Source organism: Asterias amurensis, chromosome 17, assembly GCF_032118995.1.
Source record: "Asterias amurensis chromosome 17, ASM3211899v1".
In the NCBI taxonomy this organism is placed as follows: domain Eukaryota; kingdom Metazoa; phylum Echinodermata; class Asteroidea; order Forcipulatida; family Asteriidae; genus Asterias; species Asterias amurensis.
Window position 1 is genome coordinate 16,940,726 of NC_092664.1, and position 26,026 is coordinate 16,966,751.

Genomic DNA, 26,026 nt, shown 5'->3' on the forward strand with positions numbered 1-26,026 from the left:
ACTCAACTTCATCAAGTTGAGGTTGGTCTTAAAGCTGCGTGAGGAATATTAGTTTGTGTGCACTTGGCTTAAAATTTTAATCATAACTCTAGCTATTAATTTGCTCCTGTCAAGTTGAGGCGAATGTACTAAATTGAGCTCGTAAAGAATATCTTTTAAGATATGTTTTTACGATATCAACCTAAAAATGGGCTGGCCCTTTGACAATTGTTATTAATTGGTAGACCATTAAGATAATAAAGGACGAGCAGGTACTAATTTCAGTGTTCATAAATTTATTGCTTTTCTTAATTACTTTATGGTTCAATGGATGACAAATTATAATTAACTTGTAATAACCGTAAATGAAAACATGCGATGCTAATCGGCCCTAGCTTTAGCTATAGCAAGTCTCTGTCTACTCTACCCAAAACGCCGTCTGAAAAATTAAATTAAAAATAACAATAATATGTTTCCATCTGTCTTGAAAATTTGTACGGAAACTGACTTGAATCTGTTTACATTGCTTCTATGGCTTATCACTTGCAAAATATAATGACATTCATTTTAAAATAACATTACACTTATAGGGGGCTATACAAATTACAATCCAAGTGAAACCCAACTTTCAGCTTTTCCTTCCTTTGCATGTTACAGTGTATCGTGTTTGTCTTAAAGGCAGTGAACACTATTGGTAATTACTCATAACAGTTATTAGCATACAACCTTACTTGGTAACGAGTAATGGGGAGAGGTTAATAATATAAAACATTGTGAGAAACGGCTCCCTCTGAAGTGACGTAGTTTTCGAGAAAGAAGTTACTTCCACGAATTTTATTTTTTGACCACAAAATTAGTTTTTGAGGTCTCGAAATCAAGTATCTGAAAGCACACAACTTCGTGTGACAAGTGTTTTTTCTTTCATTATTATCTCGCAACTTCGACGACCAATTGAGTTCAAATTTTCACAGGTTTGTTAGTGTGCCTTTTTCTGTACGTACATCCATGTTGTTTTACAAACAATATAATGACAGTAAAGCCCGGTTCATACTGCCTGCGAATGCGAAGCGAATTTGACGTGAATTTGACGTCACAACCCTCCTTTCGCAGCGATATTCGCAAGGGAGTAGAGCAGATGCTGCGAATTGTTCGATGCGAATTTGTGACGTCAACATTAGCTTCGCATTCGAATTCGCAGGAAGTATGAACCGGGCTTAAGAGAGTACTATAGAGGGCGCTTGTTGAAGAAAACGCAACAGAAAGCTCCATTTTCTTTTGCCAGAAAAAAATCATCCATAGAAACAAAAGGTTCACCCTAATAATGTGCTCGTTTAAAAAAATTGTTTATAGAGAGGACCACAATAGAGGACCACAATAGAGGTCCACAATGATAATTTAATCTTGTTCTTGCTTATCCGCGACAATTCTTCGGATTCCTATAATATGTGCTTCTAGTATTTAATTTACTGTTTTTCTCTATTTTGTTTATATTTTATAGATCTATGTGGAGATTGTCTAATAAACAAACTTAAAATTTTATTGTAGTTTCGTCTTTACGTTGATGCAAGTATGTTTTTATTAAACCAATAAAGTGGGCCTAGCGGAAGATTAGGTAAAAAAAAAAATTACTAAAAAGGAAGTCTTTTTTAACTATTTACATAACTATATCCCAGCCTAAACTACAAAGGAAACGTACAACTTTTGGTCCATTTAAATATTTGATAAGCTAATAAATATTTCATATTTCATTGTAGGACAAAGAAAAATAAATACTAAAGAAATACGGTTAAAGTTTTCAATCTGATTTTCATTTTTTTATATATTTTTTTTAACGATTTCTATTGTTAAGATGTTCTGTTGAAGTTGCAAGAAACATTGTTTCGATTAAATCATCTTCATTTTCTTAAACTGCAAAAACTGGGCGATAAAACTGACACCATGTGTGTTGTCATATAAAAATATATAAGACAGATATAATCTTTATACCGGGAGCTAACGTACTAGTTTTACCGGGACACTTGACATTGGTGTTTATCCTGTTTTGTTTTATACTGTTGCACGGGTACATCCATCACAAGCCTTGGCTTTTAGGATGAAACTTCCATGTGCAAATAATGTGGAAATAAATGCTCCATTGATTGGTTGATATCCAATGTGAAAAACCCCATTATCAAATTGAACTCCCCAGTTTATGCAAATAACTAGAACTCTGTATCCCTTCGAATTAAAAATATTCTTAAATAGGTTGGTGATTAAAACTTTGCATGAGGCAGTAAACACCATGTGAACAGAAATCTTTTGAGTAGGCCTAATGTTGGTTTTACTTCTACAAAGAACAGGTGGTCGACAGCTCAACTTCGAAAATGTGTCATGGTAGTTGTTGATAAAAGAAATTTATTTGCAAAAAGGCCACGGTTTTGGCAAGAATTTTTTAAAGTGAGGAAGTGAGTTATTGACCGTGAGTTAATCACAACGACGCTTCTGCTTCGCCGCTATCAGACGTTCTCTGTGTGTCCCACCAATGAAGCAGACTGCGTAAGAAATGAACAAGAAAACACTTTTTAAAATCCAAGGGACTCGTTGTCCAAAGTCTTTTAATAGTGGAGTTCTGTGGGTGTTCTTTGTTAACGGAACACCCGAGTTGTAACTCCTTTAGCAGACTCCGTCCCATAAGACCTCATGCGTGGCGTCATATTTTGAGTAGGGCGCCCTCGCCTATCTCAGTCGGTAAGTTGTTCAGTGGATTGTTCCGTAAAGGCTTCACTATACAAATTGTTGCACGCTGTGACGGGGTCCTGGCGTTTTGTACACTCGAGGGGAAAATGGAACCCCAGTCACAACGTGCAACAGTGTTTTGTTATACATTTGTATAATTGTAATTCCTCTTCTCGAAGTTCTGTTATCATCTTCAAACATTATTACGACGGACTATTCATTGTTTAATAAGCGGACGAACAAGAAACAATTCCCTCGAACCAGCAGTTGTTTCGTACACAGCGCGAAATCGACCAACGCTTCGAACGATCAAGGTGATGTACACCAGTGTACATCACTTTTCATGTTACCCGGCCCACCGAGCCATGTAACATGCGTTTTTGTTGCGCGTCACATGATTGGTTCTCGACCAATCAAACTTCACAGTTTGTCACCGAGGTATAACAAACTCGCATGTTCACTCTTTGACATATTATTTGCCCCATAAAACTTGTGTCATTGATCCTCACCTGAAGATGTTGTTAACTACTGCTGCTCATATTTATTTTTTAAAGGCTTATGTTCTGTTCCATTCTTTTTGCCTATTATAAGATTGCACCACAGAGCGTCTAGAATTCAAAATTGTCCCGGGCCCTTAGGCGGGCCCGGACCCCAGCCCATAAAAGGCTTCGCGTTCCGCTTTATAGCATGTTCCATCTCTAATAGATTTGCCCCACCCACCAACCCGACCCCCCTAAAATGTCTTGTCTTGATCCACCCTTGACGATGCTGGTGATGATAGGGATGAAATGACAATGATAGCAAACAATGGTGCACTATAGCTTGAAATAGCCATTAAATTCCAATATCTGAGAGGGGGGGGGGGGGGGCACATCACCCCTCGGACTCCCTTGCACCACAGAGCATCTACGGCTTTAAATTTTCCTGGGCCCTAAAGCAGCCCCCAGACCCTACGCCGTGAATATTACGACTAGAACGATGTCCCCCATCTTTCAAGACAGATTGACGCCCATGCCTTGGGAATGGAATCGTTTGTCACAATCTTACACCTTATTTTAAACATAATTAATGCAGCGCCACCATTTAATAAGTTTTTATGGTCAAAGATTTTGTTTAAGTTGGTAAAACCTTGGAGAAATAAACAGAGCCTTCCTCAATTTCCCTGAAACCGTCCTTACATGAAAAATGCACAGAGACCTACCAAAAGGTACTTGCAATAAACAAATTCTCCAGCGCATTAGATATCGATAAACTTGTTTTGTGGGGATAAAATAACAAAAATAACATGCGCTAAAAATGCAACTTACTGTTCAGTGTCGGCCTTTTCTTCGAAGCTTTCGTAAAGAGCGCTGTAGGCCAAAATGAGAAATTGACAAAATTAAATACTGTACCCTGCTTTTCGTAGTTAGAGGGAAAACAATAGTTAGTATGATAAACTCTGCCCAGGCAAGAAAACAAGCATGGAAGTTGGTGTAGGGCCTATCTCTTAAAACCATGTATAGGCTTCATAAAGTATTAAGCCATCAGTAGAATAATGAGAGTGGCTTGAGCGTAAAAAAAATGAGCACAGAACAATTTTGCCTTCTTCTACCATCAAAAACACTCAATTAATAACGTACCATAAATTCGTAGCTGAGAACTTGTAAGCAACAAATATGAATTTGGAGCCTGTCGGAAGCGGCATGCTTAGCACATGTTTGCTGCCACATATCTTTTCAAGTCTCCGATTGTTGAAACCAAAATCAAAAGAGGACATCATACTAGACTTGACTCAAGTCCCAATCCCGTGCCATCCCCAGGAAACTACTGTTTTGTCGGGACCACATTTTGACGGCGAGCGCCCACTGTACTGTATGACACGAGGTTGTTTCATAGTAAGTTGAGGTAATAGCTTAGGGACCTCTCATACGAGAATGGGACTTGAATCAAGTCTAACATCATACAAGCTCTCAATGTGAAAATAGAGCCTCACGGGGAGAACTCCACCCACACCGGTGTGACGTCATCAGCTCCTGCCGAAGTGTGTACGGTGTTAATTTCTTCTTTAAGTCCCTCTTTTGAATCAAAATCCTCCATTCCATGGTATTGGGGAGGGGGGGGGGGCACAGAATCCCCTATGAACACATTTCCAAAGACACCGGTCTAAAGACAAGTTGAACTAACGTTTAAAAAATTCTTTACAAAATGCATCGACAGTTGGCATTTTGACAGTAACAATCATGACAAGTTAGCAATCTCAGTTAGAAATCAAACATGCTTTGTTTAATAGCAAAATGAATCTAAATAATGCGATAACATTATAGTATATGTCAAAGGGCATAAAGCTAGACAAAAGAGCGCAGAAAGGCATCATTGTTATATTCAATACGTTGATGATTCTATTTATGCATGAATGAAGTATGATGCCATGCGCCTTTTTTAAACAAGCAATGATGATGATTGTCTACATGGTTTACCTTCATGGCCAGTCAAGCAGAAAACATTGGGCCAAACAGAAACAAGTTTATTTATTGTGGCGCACCCTGAGAACAAAGGGAAAGGATAGAGTGAGACGCCCTCTATCGTCTCAAAAGTCTTCAATTATAAAACATAAGTATCAACTGTATGTAAACCGGTTGTTGGATTACAGAAAGAAAAAAAAACTTACAAACTTTATCAAGTTTCACCTAACGATTTTTCATATGCAAAAACAACACAATTATAGACCGCCCTCCTGCGATGGCCAGTTGCATAGGAATTGTTTGCAATGTGATCAATATACAGTTTTAGCTGTTACTTCTACATACCATTCCAGCTTCAAAGTTCCCTCTAATTGCAATGATTTTTATAAGATTTAATAATATGTAACTTGTTTACAAGACACCTTTTTACAATAATAAAAAATAATTTATCTTTCTTTATGCATTTTAGTTTGGCATACAAATAAATACAACTATTTACATAATATAATCAAATGTTTGAATGAACATAATAACACACCCACTGTTTTGGTTTTGATAGAAAATAACTAGATGATGATTGATAGCTATTCAATATCAACCAGTGTGTGGTTTTGAATGATAGATGTACTATGCCAGCCTGCAATATATATCATGTGGTGAACAAATTCAAACAGAACACAGTCAACCCTCCTACTGTCTGACTGTTCAATACCATTCACTGTGTGGTTTTCAATGAAAGATGTACTATAGCCAGCCTGCAATATATCATGTGGTGAACAAATTCAAACAGTTTACGGTCAACCCTCCTACTGTCTGACTGTTCAATACCATTCACTGTGTGGTTTTGAATGATAGATGTCTTATATGACAACCTGCAAAATGAATATCGTGTGGTGAACAGTACACAGTCAACCCTCCTACTGTCTGACTGTTCAATATCATTCACTGTGTTGTTTTGAATGATCGATATACAATGTACTAAGACAACCTGCAAATGTATATACACCATGTGGCCAACAGTACACAATCAACCCTCCTACTGTCTGACTGTTCAATATCAACCACTATGTGGTTTTGAATGATAGATATACAATGTACTAAGACAACCTGCAAATGTATATACACCATGTGGCCAACAGTGCACAGTCAACCCTCCTACTGTCTGACTGTTCAATATCATTCACTGTGTTGTTTTGAATGATGTACAATGTACTAAGACAACCTGCAAATGTATATACACCATGTGGTGAACAGTCAACCCTCCTACTGTCTGACTGTTCAATATCATTCACTGTGTTGTTTTGAATGATAGATATACAATGTACTAAGACAACCTGCAAATGTATATACACCATGTGGCCAACAGTGCACAGTCAACCCTCCTACTGTCTGACTGTTCAATATCATTCACTGTGTTGTTTTGAATGATAGATATACAATGTACTAAGACAACCTGCAAATGTATATACACCATGTGGCCAACAGTGCACAGTCAACCCTCCTACTGTCTGACTGTTCAATATCATTCACTGTGTTGTTTTGAATGATGTACAATGTACTAAGACAACCTGCAAATGTATATACACCATGTGGTGAACAGTCAACCCTCCTACTGTCTGACTGTTCAATATCATTCACTGTGTTGTTTTGAATGATAGATATACAATGTACTAAGACAACCTGCAAATGTATATACACCATGTGGCCAACAGTGCACAGTCAACCCTCCTACTGTCTGACTGTTCAATATCATTCACTGTGTTGTTTTGAATGATAGATATACAATGTACTAAGACAACCTGCAAATGTATATACACCATGTGGCCAACAGTGCACAGTCAACCCTCCTACCTTCTAACTGTTTAATATCATCCACAACGGTTTTGAATGCATCTACAAAGTACACAGTCAACCCTCCTTATGTTTGACCATTCAATATAATTCACGATGTGGTTTTGAATGTAGATGCACTATGCTAGCCTGCAAAATATGATATCATATTATTGTTAACAATCAGACTTATAACAATGAAAAAATCCCAATTGTAGCTATTAGAACCAATGCTTCTCAAAATCAAATTTTTAATAAAAGGCTGTCACCTAATAAGGATTTTTTGTCTCATTAAAATCTTGGCAAATATAATTTTATTGTTAGTTTTTAAAAATTGCATTTCCACTTGGAATATTGGCATATGGATTCGCTTCTGAATCTATACAGAAATTGCACTTTTATTACATTCTTCATGGACAGCTATCCTACAGCTAAAAATCTGTTTGCATGATTGTAAATCAATGGTCGCAATAATTTAATATCATCCAACAAGAATTTTTTAAACCTGTTATTGTTGAAATAAGTAAAAATCTCCTGAAAAATGCATCTCCTGAAAAATGTTCAAAAAGTTACCAACTCGGCAACATTAATATTTTCAATCTTACCAGTCAAACCTGGGCCCTATCTGAATTGGTGGCTTTGGCTATGACATTGGCTACTGCTAAGTATGTTGCCATGGGCAGCCTATGCTTTAACACATGTCGAGGACTACAGCTATAGCCCTAACCATTAACTCCGCAAATGGAAGACAAAGAAGTAGTCTGGCCCCAATTTAGTATTAAGACAAATCAGCAGTCATGATTACTATTTCTAAGAGGGAACATGACAAAGATTGATTGGCAGCTTGATAAAATAAGCCAAAATCTACAAATATAAAATGATGTGTTTTCATACAAATTGTCTTTCAGTTTCATGATCACAAAATGCTGCATGCCAGTCAACATGCAATGTGTAGTTAATCAAAATGCAATGTGTAGTTTAAAAATTACTCTAAAATGTAAAGGGCAAGTAGGAGAAATATATACAGTAAAACAGAAATAGTATTAAAGTTACCGACTCTTTGCAATACACACTTGTAACTTTAGAAACTATACTTAAAGATGGACTCCAAAGACCAAAGTAAGTTTGGTTGTGTACTCATTTTCAAATAAAATTAAGGATTGTAATAATCAATTATTCTAGGAGTCTCTGGGAACAACATCTTCAGCACTGCAGAAGTAGATCAAAGAGCATGATTTCTTTATAATGAAGAAATTATTGTCTTCTGGTTACTAAATCACAATTTCATGATTTGTGCAATTCATAATCAGAGACGTTAAATCAATGTTTCTATGAGAGAGATTGGCTGTTGCCAACTTGGTGTTTATATCCCTTTGAGGGAGTTTTGCCTGGTTCCCTTGATGGGAAAACAAAATCATTCAAAAAACAAACAAAAAAAAACAAACATTTTAACTGTTTTTATAATACAAAGATCCAAATTCAGATCCAAGATTGACAAATTTTGTCTCTGTTATCTTGGAGAAATAACAAATTTTTATTAATTTCTTTTAATAATTATCAGCACCAGACCTGTCCTAAAAATGGTTATGAGTTTCACAATATCATTCCTACAGCCGTATAGTCAGCTCACCGCGAGTTTCTTCAAATCAATTTGTCATTTTATGTATTAGTACTGGCAAGATATTTTCAGTTATTTCATGTGTCAATAATCAATATTAATTTCTGAGCTGTATACAAATGCTACTCGATACTATGCACTGAGTTCCTTCTCTGTGTACTGATTATGAAACAATGTACAACGTTGTAAACACATCTTACACAAAGATAAGGTCAATGAGGAGCTAGCCTGAATGTCTCACTTCTAGGCTTGTTAATAACGGCCTATCAAACCATCAGGTAACTACCAAGCTTGCGGGACATGTACCTTGACTCACCTTCTATAAAAATGATATAGACCCTCAAGTGCAAGTGTGCAGCGCAATCATAAAATAAAAAAGGTTGATGATGAATCGCTCTGTGTTGCATATACTCTGTGGATGTTTCTTAGTTCTGTGCAATTTAGAACATATTCATCAACACTGTAAAAACAAACCTGCGTGGCAGGTGTCAAAGGAACACGTTGCCTTGTTGGTCTATAAAAAGCATCTGTAACCGTTTTTTATAAAATGCATATGGTAGAAAGATGTTGTAAAAGTAGATTACAATGATCCACACAAACCTGCCTCGAAATTGCACGGTTTTCCTTTTACCTCGTCAACTAACACGGTCGGCTATTTATGGGAGTCAAATTTTTGACTCCCATAAATGGCCGACCGTGTTAGTTCGCACAGTAAAAGGAAAACTCTTTGACCTCTACGTGAGGGTGCTCAATAAATGGATTGCGCAGCACGTACACGTGTGCTGAAGAAGGATGCAACACAGCAAGAACCAACTGAGCTGAGGCATCAGAGATTCCCGAGATGGAGTTGGCTGAAGATAACCTCTAGCTCAACTGACTGACACGTGTGCATTTTTTCGTTGTTTATCATCAAATATGGGTCGAGTGAGGGACTAAAGTCGACCATTGTGCAATTTTGTCTTGTACCCAGGATATATTGCATGCGTAGGTAACCATGGAATATTGACTAGTGGGTGACAAATGGTTGCTACTCGAACCTGTTTAATGGGGGTTGATAATGCTTAGTGCAATCCATCTATAAACATCATAAATATACATCATAAATATACATAACGTCTTATTAATAGTTACATGTAGTTATGCCACTAGAGTCACGGTTAGAGTTAAGAAACAACAAGCAAACAAAATGCTTGGTGAATCTTGGTGGTTCAGCCAAGTTAGAAAGCGACATGCAGTATTAGTTGCTCAGCTCATTTCAGAGGACTGTTTCTTTCTCAAAGTAACCATGGTAACTGGGAAAAGGTTTTGACCTGTAAACTCTGGAGCGATCCTCAGGCAGGTATCTCTCTGTATTCTGTGAAAGGTAGAAAAGAGGACAGAAAAAAGAACAGAATAAATGAGCAGACAATCTTTTTTTATTAGGAATGTTGTTAAAGGCAGTGGACACTATTGGCAATTGTCAGAGACTAGCCTTCACAGTTGGTTTATATCTCAACATATGCATAAAATAACAAACCCGTGAAAATTTGAGCTCAATCAGTCATCGAAGTTGCGAGATAATAATGAAAGAAAAATAACCCTTGTCACATGAAGTTGTGTGCGTTTAGATGGTTGATTTCAAGACCTCAAGTTCTTAATCTGAGCTCTCGAAATCAAATTCGTGGAAAATTACTTCTTTCTCGAAAACTATAGCACTTAGCACTATAGCACAATGTTTTATACCATCAACCTCTCCCCATTACTCGTCACCAAGAAAGGTTTTATGCCAATAATTATTTTGAGTAATTACCAATAGTGTCCACTGCCTTTAAAGTTTCCTTGGTTGTATGTTTGTTTGTCCATAGGTTCATTCATTTCCTCGGTTTGCACATAAACAATTTTTTCAATATGAAATACACAGCACAAAAAAATATAAATTCAAAGCAAGACAGTACATAAACCATAAAATGGGGTGGATTTCACAAAGGTAGTCCTAAATAGGACTAGTCCTAGGCAATGCTATGAGATAGGACCAGTCCTAAAGTTAGGATGAGTTACTGGTCCTAACTTAGGACCAGTCCTATCTCTTAGCATTGCCAAGGACTAGTCCTAAGTTAGGACTACCTTTGTGAAATCCACCCCAGATAAAATAAGAACAAGACGTGATCAGTATATTATAAAAGATAATTAAATAAATTCAATAAAATGGCCCCAAAACAGGAAGGGGAATGAATGAAAGATATAACTGGTGGGGTGACAGTGGGAATAAAGGGCTAAACATAGACATGTGCACTTTGTCTAGGCTTTAAAGGCAGTGGACACTATTGGTAATTACTCAAAAGAATTATTAGCACAAAACCTTTCTGAATATGAGTAATGGGGAGAGGTTGATGATATAAAACATTGTGAGAAACGGCTCCCTCTGAAGTGCCATAGTTTTTGAGAAAGAAGTAATTTTCAACGAGACCTCAAATTTAGAACTTGAGGTCTCGAAATCAACCATCTAAACGCACACAACTTCGTATGACAAGGGTGTTTTTTTCTTCATTATTATCTCGCATTTCAGTGACCGATTGAGCTCAAATTTTCACAGGTTAGTTATTTCATGCATATGTTGAGATACAACTACGGAGGCTAGTCTTTGACAATTACCAATAGTGTCCACTGTCTTTAATAGACTTTTCAGGGGATTCAGATTTAGTTTTTCTGATTTTTGCAAGGGCAAAACAAATCAGTGATCAGACTTTAGGAAGAATACCATACCTGGGTGAGAAAGTTCTAGAGTTTAGTCACACATACCTGGTAGAAAAATACTGAATGTTGAAGCACCTTGAGCCACTATTATTATTATTATTATTATTATTAAAGTAATCAAATAAACTTAACTTAACTTAAATGCATTTATAAAGCGCTTTAACTCTGTTTCAAAGCGCTGTACAGTCAAGAAAAACATTAAAATGCAGGATTAAAAAACATGAGCAAAGATAGCAATATGGTTTTTTAAAACAGTTAAAAAAGTAGCAAAAATTTAGTAAAAACTTTGCATTACAAACAATCATATTCCATGGAATAAAATTTTAAAAAATAAGCGTCAGGCAGACCCAGAGTAAATCAACCCCATTTCTGATAAAAAGGAGACAAAAATTGAAAAAAAAATGAAAAAAAATGAAAAACAAAACAAAATTCCTTTGAAAATCACAATAATAATAATACATGTGGTGGCTTTGTACACAGCGTGCATATCCGTCACTGAGTGACGCTCAAGGCACTTTAACATTCAGTATTTCCTGCAAGGTATGTGAGACAACGTTTGAAGCATGAGACCTAGTATTTTCCTGCAAGGTATGTGAGACAACGTTTGAAGTATGAGACCTAGTATTTTCCTGCAAGGTATGTGGGACTGGGTTTGAATTATGAGACCGAGTATTTTCCTGCAAGGTATGTGGGACTGGGTTTGAATTATGAGACCTAGTATTTTCCTGCAAGGTATGTGGGACAACGTTTGAAGTATGAGACCTAGTATTTTCCTGCAAGGTATGTGAGACAACGTTTGAAGCATGAGACCTAGTATTTTCCTGCAAGGTATGTGGGACAACGTTTGAAGTATGAGACCTAGTATTTTCCTGCAAGGTATGTGGGACAACGTTTGAAGTATGAGACCTAGTATTTTCCTGCAAGGTATGTGAGACAACGTTTGAAGCATGAGACCGAGTATTTTCCTGCAAGGTATGTGAGACAACGTTTGAAGTATGAGACCTAGTATTTTCCTGCAAGGTATGTGGGACTGGGTTTGAATTATGAGACCTAGTATTTTCCTGCAAGGTATGTGGGACAACGTTTGAAGTATGAGACCTAGTATTTTCCTGCAAGGTATGTGGGACTGGGTTTGAATTATGAGACCTAGTATTTTCCTGCAAGGTATGTGGGACTGGGTTTGAAGTATGAGACCTAGTATTTTCCTGCAAGGTATGTGGGACTACGTTTGAAGTATGAGACCTACTCCTTATAGATAGCACCGTGTAATGGTTTACTAGGTGCTGCCCTAATCATAACTAGTCATGAATTTGTAAATATGAATATTCAAAACTTACTGTTGGGTTCAGCCAATCATCGGCAGTCTTCACCTCGGCTGCTCTTTTACCATCCTACAAAAAAAAAGATGAATTATTTAATTTGTTTTGACTTTTCATGTAAAATAATAACTAGTTCTTACAGTAGTGCATTTTACAATAAATGTTAATAACCATCAAAGCGTACTTGATAAAGAGCAAGTGAGAGCTGTTGATATTATAAAACAATATGAGAAACGACCTCCTTTTCATACATGTAGTTTTAGAACAAGAGGTAATTTTTCTCCAAGAATTTGAATTTGAGAAAGGCATAAAATCTTTCTCAGGCATCTGAGGGCACACCATTCAATGCAACAAGGGTGAATCTTTCTTTCATTAATTTTCTTGCAACTTTGATGACAAATTGAGCCCCAAATTGAACAGGTTTGATATGTTATAATATGTCGGGATACACCATTTGGCAATGGTCGTTGACAGTTTACCAATGTGTCACATGTGTTTAAAAACAAAGTACTAAAGCAGTTAATTTGAGATATTATTTTTACCTACCATTAAAAGCCCGGTTCATACTTCCTACGAATGCGAAACAAATTCTAGTGACGCACTAATGGGTATGTGCTCTATTTCCCTTTGTGACGCAGAGAAATCGCTTCTGCACGAAGCATTCTTAGAAAGTATGAACTGGGCTTAAAGCACCATAAATGTGTTTAAAAACAAACTATAGTCCTAGAGTGATTAATTTGAGGTATCATATTCACTTACCATGTAATGCACCAGACAACTGCAAGGTAGCCATATGACCAGAGAAATGATTATGGTAGCTGCAACAACGTTGTCTTTTAAAATACGGGCTGGGGGAAAAAAAATGGTCATTCACAACTTTAGAAGTGTTTAGACAATTTTTGATTTTTAGAAATTTTAAAATAATGTAGAAACTGTGAACCAACTGCCACTACAATTTGGATGGCACTCTAAAAACATATGTTGGGTAAGGGGCCATTAGCGAAACCTGGGTCCAGAAGGCCCTTCAGTTTTGACAAAACTTGGGAGAAGAGAGGTTTTTTGAAAAGTGTTTAGTTGTACATTTTTGTGCAATTTTTAATAACAAGCCTTATGCAAGTTGGATTTGAATAAAGTCTAGTCATCTGCTTGATCACAATTTACCACTTATAATTGAATTCCTCAGACTATAGAGACAGTTGCTACATGTCACGTGATTGGGGCAAGCTTTTGCGTAATTACCTGGTTTCTATACAAAAGCTTGCCCCGAACCATTTGACATAGCAACTGTCTCTATAGTCTGAGGAATTCAAATGTAAGCGGTAACATTGAGACTAAGCAAGTCATTATACCAGACTTTATTCAAATCTATCTCTAAAATGGCTCAATATTTAAAATTAAAACTTAAATTAAAGCACAAACAAAATAACTTTTGAATGCCTCCCTTGCCCCTCGCCCCCCCCCCCCCCCCCCCCAGATGAAAGTGAACTTTAAACAAGTGGAAACATTTAGATCCGGGTTGAAGAAACAGCAGAAAAATGACAGACAGAGGGGTTAAAGACACTTGACACTTTTGATAATTACTCAAAATAATTGTTAGCATAAAAACTTTGTACCCAGGAATGGAGAGCTGTTGGTAGTATAAAACATTGTGAGAAATGGCTCCCTGTGAAGCCGTTTTTAAGGCATCTGAAGGCACATGAATTTGTGCAGCAGTGTTTTTTTCTTTCATCATTTCTGACCAATTTAGTGCAAATTTTCACAGGTTTGTTATTTTATGCATGTATTGGGATACACTAATTAAACAAAAATGAGAATACTGGTCTTTGACCAAACGTGTCCGGTGCCTTTAATGCTGATGTGACACTTACCTATTTTGTTGATGGTGATGCCTTCAAAGACATCAAATAATCGTTCAATAAAATCTTGAGTCTGACTCTCACATGACCCCTGAAAATTAGGCAAAGAAATAACACTGTTTAAGGGTGCACGCACAACATTGGTAAGATAGAAAGTAATGTTCACAGATTGGCACGTTACTCGCCAATAATCCTGAGCGGTCACCATTCTATATTTAAACTAGTGAAGGTATCCCAAACTTCAGGCCAATAATGCATATATAGTTTACAAGCGATAAAGCATGCCATAGGCACCAACATTGCGTACATGTAGTTAAAAAAGTAAAGTCTGTCTTGAGCCAATAAGGCTATTCTGGCTGGAGTTTATATCCGGTTTTCTTGGCATTAAATGACTGAGAATATTTTTATTCCCCCTGGACAGGGTGTCAGTACATCGCACATTACTCCCCAGCTCTCACCAGTACCCACTTGTAATCCTGGGTGGAGAGAATCAATTATGATAAAGTGCTGCTCAAGGACACAATTGTTGCGACTGCCAGGATTCCAACCCTTATTCTGTAAATTTCAGAGCTTAAGTTCACCCCTAGACCGCTCGGCAACAATAACCCAAGATTACATTAATGTACCTGTATCTTGATTCAAAGAGATTAAACCAAAAACAGCGCTAATTCTCTACTTATAAACTATTTCTGTGACGTTACTCCATTGTTGAAAGTGTAGATTATTTTTCAAGAATCTACACTTAACTGTAGATACATTACGAATCTACACTTAAGTGTAAGTGTAGATTCAGAACGCAATCTACAGTTCAGTGTAGATTCCTTACAAACTTTAGTAATAAATAGTGCAACTTGTACAATACTGTCTTTCCAAACTGAAAGATAGCATGAAGTGCAACAAAACTTTGCTGAAATGTGTTATCTATCAGTTTACAAAAAAAAATTCCAGTTTAGAAAAATATCTTTACTGTTAGATGAGCAAAGTGACATTTGTATTCAATAAGGTTGCACGCACTACAGTTTGCCTATATATTTTGTAAAAAAAAAAGAAAAAAAAGTAGTCAACCTTCGTTTGACAATGTAAACGAAACTAGACAAATTTACTAGTTTTGTTTCTATGGAGAAATCCAATTCATTGAAACTGTTACATAACCAATGGGGGAAACAGTATAAGTAACAGAACAGACTCCAAAGTGTAGATTCGTGAATGCAATGCACTCGTCTTCGGCTCATACTTTCTATTCATGAATCTACACTTTCTCGTTTATTCTCCTTAAAGCCATTACACACTTTTGGAACAGAAATAATAAAAAAAGTTCACAGATTTACAAATAACTTACAGGGTTTACAGAAGGTAATGGTAAAAGACTTCTCTTGAAATATTATTCCATGAAATGCTTTACTTTTTGAGAAAACATTAAAACAATTATCAATTCTCGACAACGAGAATTACAGATTTATAGTTAACACGTCATGTCATGACACGGCGGAAACAAGGGTGGGTTTTCCATTATTTTCTCCCGACAATACTGTTTACCGTAAGTGTCCACTGTCTTTAACTGAATTTATAAACTCACCTTGATGCACACTCCCTCAGAGCAGGGCCGACCATCAGCTTGAAGTAACTCTGTGTTAGTCGTTAAGTTGATTTGAGGGGCACAGAGAGTCTCTCCGGGTTTCTGACAACAGCGTTTGCAAGACTCCGCAACTAGTGGCAATAATAATAATAATAATAGAAAAACAATGAATGTTTATGAGTGCAATGGTGCCAGATTAAAAGATGGAATGGTCTTTTTCAATGAGGCGGAGCTGAAATAAATGGAAAATTCCATCTTTCAACGAATGAAAAATATTCTCACTATTGCACGAATGAAAAACATGAATGGTGAATGATGCAAGTCATAGCGTGCAATGGCATTTTATTTGCTATCACGTGACGGACAATCCGCCAATCAAATGACAAGTATCTGCTAGGGTGTTATATAAAAATAACTAGTACTTATGCATAAAGCGCATTTCACAATGATCGTCTCAATGTGTTTTACATTAGTGCCCTGGTCATTGGGTCAATAACATCCCTGTAATCTTTCTCAGCTTCCTGGGGAGTATACAACCCCGGGCTGCTGTGGAGCCCCAAAGGCTTTTTCATTCACAATATCAACATCTACCCTCACAGGTACCAATTTATACCCCTGGGTGAAGAGAAGTAATTATAGCAACTTGCTCAAGGATAGAAGTGTCACAACTGGGATTCAAACCCACACTCCGATGACTTAACCACCAGAACTTGGGTTCGATGCTCTTAACCACACGGCCATGACACCCTATTGTTTGGTAGGAAACAAAATGAAAGAAACTATGCCTGCTCAGATTGAGACAATTTTGAATCCTTCTCTTAAAAAACATTCCTTTGAAGAGAACCGTTTCTCAAATTGATATTCATCATAACAGTAGATTTTTAATGTCAATAATTGTTGGAGTAATTACGAAAGGTGTACCCTCAGATTGTTTTATGGTCAAAAATCGTGAAGATCACAGATTAACATAAAACGGTCTAATGATGATGATAGTAGAAAACAGCCCTTGAAATATTTCTGTCTGGAATGTCATATGTGATGAGAAATTAATAATCTAACTTCACGTTTGGAGTTTATTGCTCAGTGAGCATTTTATTCATCGATTTATTGGGATTGATGCAATGCAAAATTTATAATCAGTTTTTCACTATTCTCTCGTGACCCAGAGTGCCGATTGATCTCGAACGTCAACAGGTTTGTCAGTTTATGATAAACGCTTGACTGCCTGTGTGAGCATGCAAACCATAGTTTCTAAAACCTACATAGTGTCTGGGTAATATACTTACGGCCTTCGCATATGCAGGAAATGTGGTTCTTCTTTTCACAGAATGGAATGCACTGGCCTTCTCGACACTCACCGCTACAAATTACACAAAGAAAAAAAGGGCGGCAAAATATCAATAATAATCAAAGTCTTATATAGCTCCGGTATCCGCCAATGCAAGTGCTCATTTTCTAGACATTCCTCAATTCGATAGTTGTCATGAAAAGTCGCGAGCGACACAATTGGATCACCAAACAGGTAGTCACAACCTTTTTTGTAGTAGTCGCGACTATTTTTTTAGCAGTCGTGGCGGCACGATTCACCGTGTAGTTGAGAAACGGTAGTCGTGACTCGGCGAAGCAATCAATAGTCGCAACTTCATGTACGATTCTAGTCACACTAGTCGCCCAGTCCTACTGATGAGTATAAAACTTACCTATCAACACATTCTGCACCGTTCTTCTTGGGTAGCGAAGGGGGACAGTCAGGCCCACTCCCCGTACAGTGCGCACTCTGCTCACAATTCTTATCGATTTCCGCGGTTAGTCGACACAGCTTCTGGGGGCTTGCGAACTGACAATTCTCACAGCACGCTGAATTCTTGTCACTGCAGGTGGCACCAGCCTTCAGGCGGCAGAAGGGGTCACAACATTTATCCATGTTTTTGTTGCCAAGGTGACCGAGGTCGCACTCTTCACCTGGATCGACGCGGTAGTTACCACAGACTGAGTCACCTTTTGGTTCTATATGAAAATGAATAAATTATCATTTAGTTTAATGATCATTTTGTGGCGTGTCGAGGCTGAGCGGTTAAGAGCATCGGACTTAAGCTCTCGTGTTTCTGATCAGCAGAGTGTGGGTTCGAACCTCAGTTGTGACACTTGTGTCCTTAAGCAAGACACTTAATTACCATGATGCTTCGTCCTTTGGATGGGACGTAAAGCTGTTGGTCCCATGTTTTGTGCAACGCATGTAAACATGTACAAGAACCCAGTGCCCTTACTGAAAAGAGATCGGGTTGGCCCTGGTGTTCCTGGTGTGGTTGGGAGCATATTGCCCCACCGCACCTTATAAACCATGGTGCAATATAAAAGGAGTTAGTCTCATTATTAAAACAAGCCTTTGAATCTGTGTTTACCTTGGAAGCACCGTGGTGATTTAGCGCGTAGTACTGGCGCAATTAGGCGAAGGCTACACTTGGAAAACAGCTAAGAAAGATAAGAAAGAGACAAAACTCAAGTAAAAATGAAAGCCAAGTAAGTCATGATGAGTTTACTGGTGCAGTCATTTATAAGCCTGCATGTAAATGTTCATGTTGAAACAACGTTTGGTAGTTTCATGTATTTCATACTAAAGTTACAACCATTGGAAAAAAACCTGCTACCATGCAATAGATAATGTACCCCCATTACACCGAACTCGTTCTCATTACGTTCTGAAAAGTGAAGCCCAATGGGCTTAAACTGTGTGCAAGCGGAATGGATATACATGTAGTAGAAGCCTTTCCAGTCTGTTTATGAACTTCATGGATAGGCTTGGACCAGTTTGATCGGAACGATTTCCAGAACTTTGAGACTATTAAAAATTTTATGGAGACGATCCCGTCCTGGAGTTAATGGAGTAGCAATGACAGTAAACGAGAAGGATGTATACTCTGAACAGAATTGTCGAACTTGGATCACACCACAAAGGAGCTAAACGTAGTGTGGTCGGGAGACACATGGATGTGTCGTGGCCTAGCGGTTAAGAGCACTGGATTAAGCTCTGGTGTCTGATCAGCAGAGGGTGGGCTCGCATCCCGGTCGTGACACATGCTACGTAAAATTGGGGAGGTAGTGTTTCTGCTCTACCAGCCAGGCTTCTGATTGATGATACCTAAGTCAACATTGGTATGGACTGTGAAAGGGGGTAACCCTGTTGCTGCTGCTGCTGCTGCTGCTGCTGCTGCTGCTGCTGCTGCTGCTGCTGCAACAGCTGCTGTTTTTTTTATTTGCTAAGCATGAAATTGTTGCCATGAAGTCTTACTCTATTGTTAGGCTCTTTTCCACTGACTGAGGCAGGAAACATTAAGAAGTTGCCATGGCGCTTGTTGCCAGGGGAACACACGTCGCCTTCTTGCCCTGGGTCATGCTCACTGCCAAAGTTATGCCCAAGCTCTGAACAAAAATAAATATGAGATGGTACAGTTAGCAAATCCATCAAACTCAAACAAAACCCAACAATGGATTTTTGAGGATTTGTGGCAGTCATGAACGGAAAGGTATACCTTTGTTTTATTTTTTAAACCTTTTAATTGTTTTAATCCAATCTATGAAAACTTGATTTCAAAAGGTGGTAGTGTTTTTAAGATGTTCCAGAAAAATCTGGAGCGGTTATATCCAAACAGAAAGAATAATCCATAGATTGAATACATAATCTGAGGAACCTCTCTCAGAGTAAAGTTTGTTTTAATTCCTTTCTCTAAAACCATGTTCTTGAGAAGGGAATTCTTCATATTGTTGAATTGAATTTACTTTCATATTGTTTATAACTTAGTATTACAGTCCCAACAACATATTCAACTTTCATGGTCATAAACTATGTAAAACTAAATTAATTGACAAAACGAAATCTCCCCCTTGTAAAACTCCATATTGGTCCCGGAAGTTGAAATACCTGCGAGACTTGCACAGTCTATTACCAAAGGTATAGCCTGCCTTCATGTGCTAAATAAATCGGTGTCATAATTCAAAAATTTCTAAAACCTGTCTTAAAATGTTTCTCTTTGTTCAAGCACCTTGAGTATCTTATTTGTAGGAAGGTGTTAGACCTGTAGTTTCCAAAGAAAACAAATCTACACTTCAAACTACATTTGGTATTACTGCAACCGAATAAAAGAGAGCTATATATATTGACTAGAACGCCAGCTCCCCGTTATACACGCACTTGGGTTTTGAAGCCGTGTGGGAGCATATGTATAAACCAATACAAAAGCTTGAAATTTTGTACGCCAATTGTACGGCTATTTGCATGATAGTGCGTTTGTTCTTTTCTATGCATCACCGTACCAAACATATAGCAAATGTGAATGCACAATCTGCTGATGAGCGTACAAACTGCGAGCATCATGTGCGTCATGTTTAAAAGTGGCCTTTGCACGTAAATGTTTTTTTTAGTTCGTCATTCTTGTATCATTGAAGCAGATTTTGCTCTTTTCCTCTTGACATCTTGAAGCATTGAATCCTCCCAAACAAGGCTTTAGTTCTACTCAGCATATTTCCCCAAGATGTAAGTAACAACATAAGACAATCACCTACTACATTATGTTTTTTTAGACATCACTAAAACCTCACCTGTTTACAAGAGCCATGAGCAATGATTGTTAGATTAAATATGGCGCAGCGCCTTATTAATGTCACGATTTATTGATTGATTACATACAGCGCTATTAAGTGGCCCATAACCGGACGCGTACATAAGCATGCATGGCAAATGCAAAATTTTCGCGCACATGTGTGTTCTCTTAAAATTAAAATCGTTCCGTAGTCACGCACCACATCAAACATGTCTGCGCCCAGGGAGGCTTCTAAACGCAGAGCAAGTTGGCGCTCTAGACAATATACATGTATATAGCTCTATGCTCACCATATAATGCCTTCTTCTACATGGTTATTGGAAAATACAAAAGTTGATATGGGTTCAATCTCACCATGAGCTGTGACAAGGTCTGCTTCTTCAGTCAGAACATTACGCCCCCAGTTGACTGTAGTTGTAAGGCCGGTATTAAGGTACTGTTTGCCACCTGTATGGTAAACTTGTATTCAAGAGAAAAACAACAAGGGAATAATTAGAAAATCCACAGGGCTTAAATTTTTGGGGAAAATCCTCAAGACCAAAGGGTTTGTTGCTCAAAATGTTTACTGGCACAGAATTGTTCCCAGAACAAGACCAGTACTTCTTCTGAAGACCAGCAGAGTATACTGTACGAAACTTTGAGACCACACTGGCTCTTCTCAGAGCATGGTTGTACCTGCAAGTTTACTATTTATTAATAGTTTTGTTCTATAATATAATAAGACCAAAACAGTTAAACATGCATACGGTTTTTATTTAAACAAGCATGAAGACATACTGTATAAGAAAAGATTGAACTCATGTGTCTTTATGGTATACTTATTCACTCTATAGAATTGAAAGATGTTCATCAGACTCATAGCCAATATTTTAACATAATTTGTTCTTGTTTAAGATATTACACATTGAGGTTCACGCCTCTAAAAAAGATTGTTTTTTTTTCTTTTGGGTAGGGGGTGGTGAAAAAAAAAAGTACACTGGCAAGTGAGCACCGAAACATTCAAAAGTGGTTGATAATAAAATGATCAGACAGTAGGAGGGTTATTTGGGTCTGGGCCCAGACTTACTTGTAGTGCATATCCCACCCACAGCATTACTTCTTGGAGTACCGATGTAAGCCAGACCAAGGACACCGTTGTCAAAGTCTTGATAGGTGAATAGATGAGCCAGGCAGTACGCTCCATGGTCCTCACGACTGTATGCCTGCCACCAAATAATCAGTAAGAGGATGAATATCTGATCTGAATCCTCAAATCTTTATGTCGAGTGCCAAAGTCCCACATGTTGGATCTGTTTTATGTATAAACCTTATGCACATGATGTCTTATCAGTAGGGCGCCCTCACCTAGAGGTAAAAAAGCTGCCGTTCATTGGCCAAACTTTTGCGTTTTGATTGTTTCGTCCTCGTTTTACCTCAAAGTATGGCGGCTAAATGACCTCAATGCATGGCAATTAACTCTCTTAAAGCCATTGGACCCTTTTGGTAAACAGTATTGTCCAAGGCCCACACTTCGTGTATCACAACTTATATATAAAATAACAAACCTGTGAAAATTTAGACTCAAGTCGGAAGAAAATACTGGCAAAACCCACCCTTGTTTCCGCACGTTTCGCCGTGTCATGACATGTGTTTAGTATAATCCGTAGTTCTCGTTGTCGAGAATTGAGAATTGTTTTAATGTTTTTCTCAAAAAGTAAAGCACTTCATGGAATAATTTTTCTAGAAAAGTCTTTTAACATTACCTTCTCTAAACCCTGTAAGTTAGTTGTAAATCTGTGAACTTTTATTTTTTTTTCTGTTCCGAAAGTGTATAATGGCTTTAACCACAGCAAAAGCAGAGGGCACCATGCCAATAAGCCAATTTGAACCAAACAGTACACTCCTTTAGTGTCTGCCATACTTCAAAAAGGCTGAAGGCCAAGTCACACTGCAGTGAAGGCCAAGTCACACTGCAGTGAAGGCCAAGTCACACTGCAGTGAAGGCCAAGTCACACTGCAGTGAAGGCCAAGTCACACTGCAGTGAAGGCCAAGTCACACTGCAGTGAAGGCCAAGTCACACTGCAGTGAAGGCCAAGTCACACTGCAGTGAAGGCCAAGTCACACTGCAGTGAAGGCCAAGTCACACTGCAGTGAAGGCCAAGTCACACTGCAGTGAAGGCCAAGTCACACTGCAGTGAAGGCCAAGTCACACTGCAGTGAAGGCCAAGTCACACTGCAGTGAAGGCCAAGTCACACTGCAGTGAAGGCCAAGTCACACTGCAGTGAAGGCCAAGTCACACTGCAGTGAAGGCCAAGTCACACTGCAGTGAAGGCCAAGTCACACTGCAGTGAAGGCCAAGTCACACTGCAGTGAAGGCCAAGTCACACTGCAGTGAAGGCCAAGTCACACTGCAGTGAAGGCCAAGTCACACTGCAGTGAAGGCCAAGTCACACTGCAGTGAAGGCCAAGTCACACTGCAGTGAAGGCCAAGTCACACTGCAGTGAAGGCCAAGTCACACTGCAGTGAAGGCCAAGTCACACTGCAGTGAAGGCCAAGTCACACTGCAGTGAAGGCCAAGTCACACTGCAGTGAAGGCCAAGTCACACTGCAGTGAAGGCCAAGTCACACTGCAGTGAAGGCCAAGTCACACTGCAGTGAAGGCCAAGTCACACTGCAGTGAAGGCCAAGTCACACTGCAGTGAAGGCCAAGTCACACTGCAGTGAAGGCCAAGTCACACTGCAGTGAAGGCCAAGTCACACTGCAGTGAAGGCCAAGTCACACTGCAGTGAAGGCCAAGTCACACTGCAGTGAAGGCCAAGTCACACTGCAGTGAAGGCCAAGTCACACTGCAGTGAAGGCCAAGTCACACTGCAGTGAAGGCCAAGTCACACTGCAGTGAAGGCCAAGTCACACTGCAGTGAAGGCCAAGTCACACTGCAGTGAAGGCCAAGTCACACTGCAGTGAAGGCCAAGTCACACTGCAGTGAAGGCCAAGTCACACTGCAGTGAAGGCCAAGTCACACTGCAGTGAAGGCCAAGTCACACTGCAGTGAAGGCCAAGTCACACTGCAGTGAAGGCCAAGTCACACTGCAGTGAAGGCCAAGTCACACTGCAGTGAAGGCCAAGTCACACTGCAGTGAAGGCCAAGTCACACTGCAGTGAAGGCCAAGTCACACTGCAGTGAAGGCCAAGTCACACTGCAGTGAAGGCCAAGTCACACTGCAGTGAAGGCCAAGTCACACTGCAGTGAAGGCCAAGTCACACTGCAGTGAAGGCCAAGTCACACTGCAGTGAAGGCCAAGTCACACTGCAGTGAAGGCCAAGTCACACTGCAGTGAAGGCCAAGTCACACTGCAGTGAAGGCCAAGTCACACTGCAGTGAAGGCCAAGTCACACTGCAGTGAAGGCCAAGTCACACTGCAGTGAAGGCCAAGTCACACTGCAGTGAAGGCCAAGTCACACTGCAGTGAAGGCCAAGTCACACTGCAGTGAAGGCCAAGTCACACTGCAGTGAAGGCCAAGTCACACTGCAGTGAAGGCCAAGTCACACTGCAGTGAAGGCCAAGTCACACTGCAGTGAAGGCCAAGTCACACTGCAGTGAAGGCCAAGTCACACTGCAGTGAAGGCCAAGTCACACTGCAGTGAAGGCCAAGTCACACTGCAGTGAAGGCCAAGTCACACTGCAGTGAAGGCCAAGTCACACTGCAGTGAAGGCCAAGTCACACTGCAGTGAAGGCCAAGTCACACTGCAGTGAAGGCCAAGTCACACTGCAGTGAAGGCCAAGTCACACTGCAGTGAAGGCCAAGTCACACTGCAGTGAAGGCCAAGTCACACTGCAGTGAAGGCCAAGTCACACTGCAGTGAAGGCCAAGTCACACTGCAGTGAAGGCCAAGTCACACTGCAGTGAAGGCCAAGTCACACTGCAGTGAAGGCCAAGTCACACTGCAGTGAAGGCCAAGTCACACTGCAGTGAAGGCCAAGTCACACTGCAGTGAAGGCCAAGTCACACTGCAGTGAAGGCCAAGTCACACTGCAGTGAAGGCCAAGTCACACTGCAGTGAAGGCCAAGTCACACTGCAGTGATAACCAAAACGATAACGATCACTTGCACAGAGAACGCACTCTATTGGTGGAATTGCTCCACGCAAAATACGCAAACACGCTCATTCATCCAATCGAGGGCGTGCATTGTTAAAATTACTGTTTTCGTTCCTGTTATCTTGGCCTGTGTGACCGGGCCTTAATTGCTGTGGGGGTTGTGGGTTACTTTGAGGCATGGATGTGTGTTTTTGTTCTTTACCTCTAGAAGTTTCTGTACGTCCCATGCATTGTCCGGGTTGGTATTGCTGTTATAGTGACCAGGTTCAGGATTTGGTGAGTCATGCACTATGATCTGAAACACCAAACAGAAACAATATTAATTGACAGGGATATTAATTTTAATTTTCCCCAAAACACTGATGTTTGTTAGCACTGTGTACTTTTCACGACCTTTGCAATTCTAGTGTAGATGTTTTACCAACTAGACCATCGAGATTGCCCGCTAGCTAAAGGCAGTTGAAATTCTACATTATATTATAGCAGCAGGTACCCCAACGATAAGAGATGTTAAATTTGTATCGGAATAAAGAATATTCATTTTTGTTTTACCCATACATCTATGTGAAACAACACTGTATACTCAGTATTTTCCCGAGTCCTGTGAACAAAAATCACAGGCATAATACTCGGGTGGGACTCAAACCCACAACCTTTGCCATTCTGGTGCAGATGTCTTACCAACTAGACCATCGAGATTGCAGAGATTGCCTGGTAGCTAAGAGGCAGTTGGAATCCCATGTAGTAGCAGCGGGTACTGCAATCCAAAGTAGGGTTCCAATCCCACCCGAGTAATAAGCCTGTCAATCTTTTTCACACAAATCGAGAAAGAACTGAGAAAAGTGTAAAGGATAAACCAATCTTTATCACTTAAAGACACTGGACACCTTTGGTAATTGTCAAAGACCAGTCTTCTCACCTGGTGTATCTCAAAATATGCACAAAATAACAAACCTGTGAAAATTTGAATTCAATTGGTCTTTGAAGTTGCGAGACAATAATGGAAGAAGTTGTGTGCTTAAATAGATAAAATATATTCTTTATAAAAAAAAAATTTTAAAAAGAGGGAGCCTCTGAAAGGAAGCTAGCTGGGGCACTATTTAAAAAAAAATTAATTTGGCACTATCAAAAATTAATTCATGTACCAACCTCCTTAACTTCGAATCCGAAACCATAAAAACCTGGCTCCCATTCCGTCTCTCTGTAGATAGGATCCACTCTGTCAATCAAACTCAACTTGAAAAACAAAACAAAAAGACATGGAAATGAAAATTTA

General features: G+C 39.1%; 1 protein-coding gene across 1 annotated transcript in view; it reads right to left on the reverse strand.

The window, feature by feature from the left end:
- Positions 1 to 258: 258 nt before the first annotated feature.
- LOC139949653 (ADAM 17-like protease) overlaps positions 259 to 26,026 on the reverse strand; it is a 37,329-nt gene continuing 11,561 nt past the window's right edge. The window contains exons 8-22 of the mRNA XM_071948107.1: positions 25,900 to 25,986; positions 24,953 to 25,045; positions 21,732 to 21,867; positions 21,020 to 21,124; positions 19,357 to 19,487; positions 18,470 to 18,539; positions 17,768 to 18,074; positions 17,354 to 17,427; positions 16,068 to 16,198; positions 14,504 to 14,582; positions 13,395 to 13,483; positions 12,654 to 12,707; positions 9,894 to 9,937; positions 4,002 to 4,043; positions 259 to 2,510 (exon numbers count right to left, since the gene is read on the reverse strand). Of these exons, the coding sequence (XP_071804208.1) occupies positions 2,447 to 2,510; positions 4,002 to 4,043; positions 9,894 to 9,937; positions 12,654 to 12,707; positions 13,395 to 13,483; positions 14,504 to 14,582; positions 16,068 to 16,198; positions 17,354 to 17,427; positions 17,768 to 18,074; positions 18,470 to 18,539; positions 19,357 to 19,487; positions 21,020 to 21,124; positions 21,732 to 21,867; positions 24,953 to 25,045; positions 25,900 to 25,986 (1,506 nt within the window). The 3' untranslated portion in view covers positions 259 to 2,446. The remainder of the gene's footprint in view (positions 2,511 to 4,001; positions 4,044 to 9,893; positions 9,938 to 12,653; positions 12,708 to 13,394; positions 13,484 to 14,503; positions 14,583 to 16,067; positions 16,199 to 17,353; positions 17,428 to 17,767; positions 18,075 to 18,469; positions 18,540 to 19,356; positions 19,488 to 21,019; positions 21,125 to 21,731; positions 21,868 to 24,952; positions 25,046 to 25,899; positions 25,987 to 26,026) is intronic.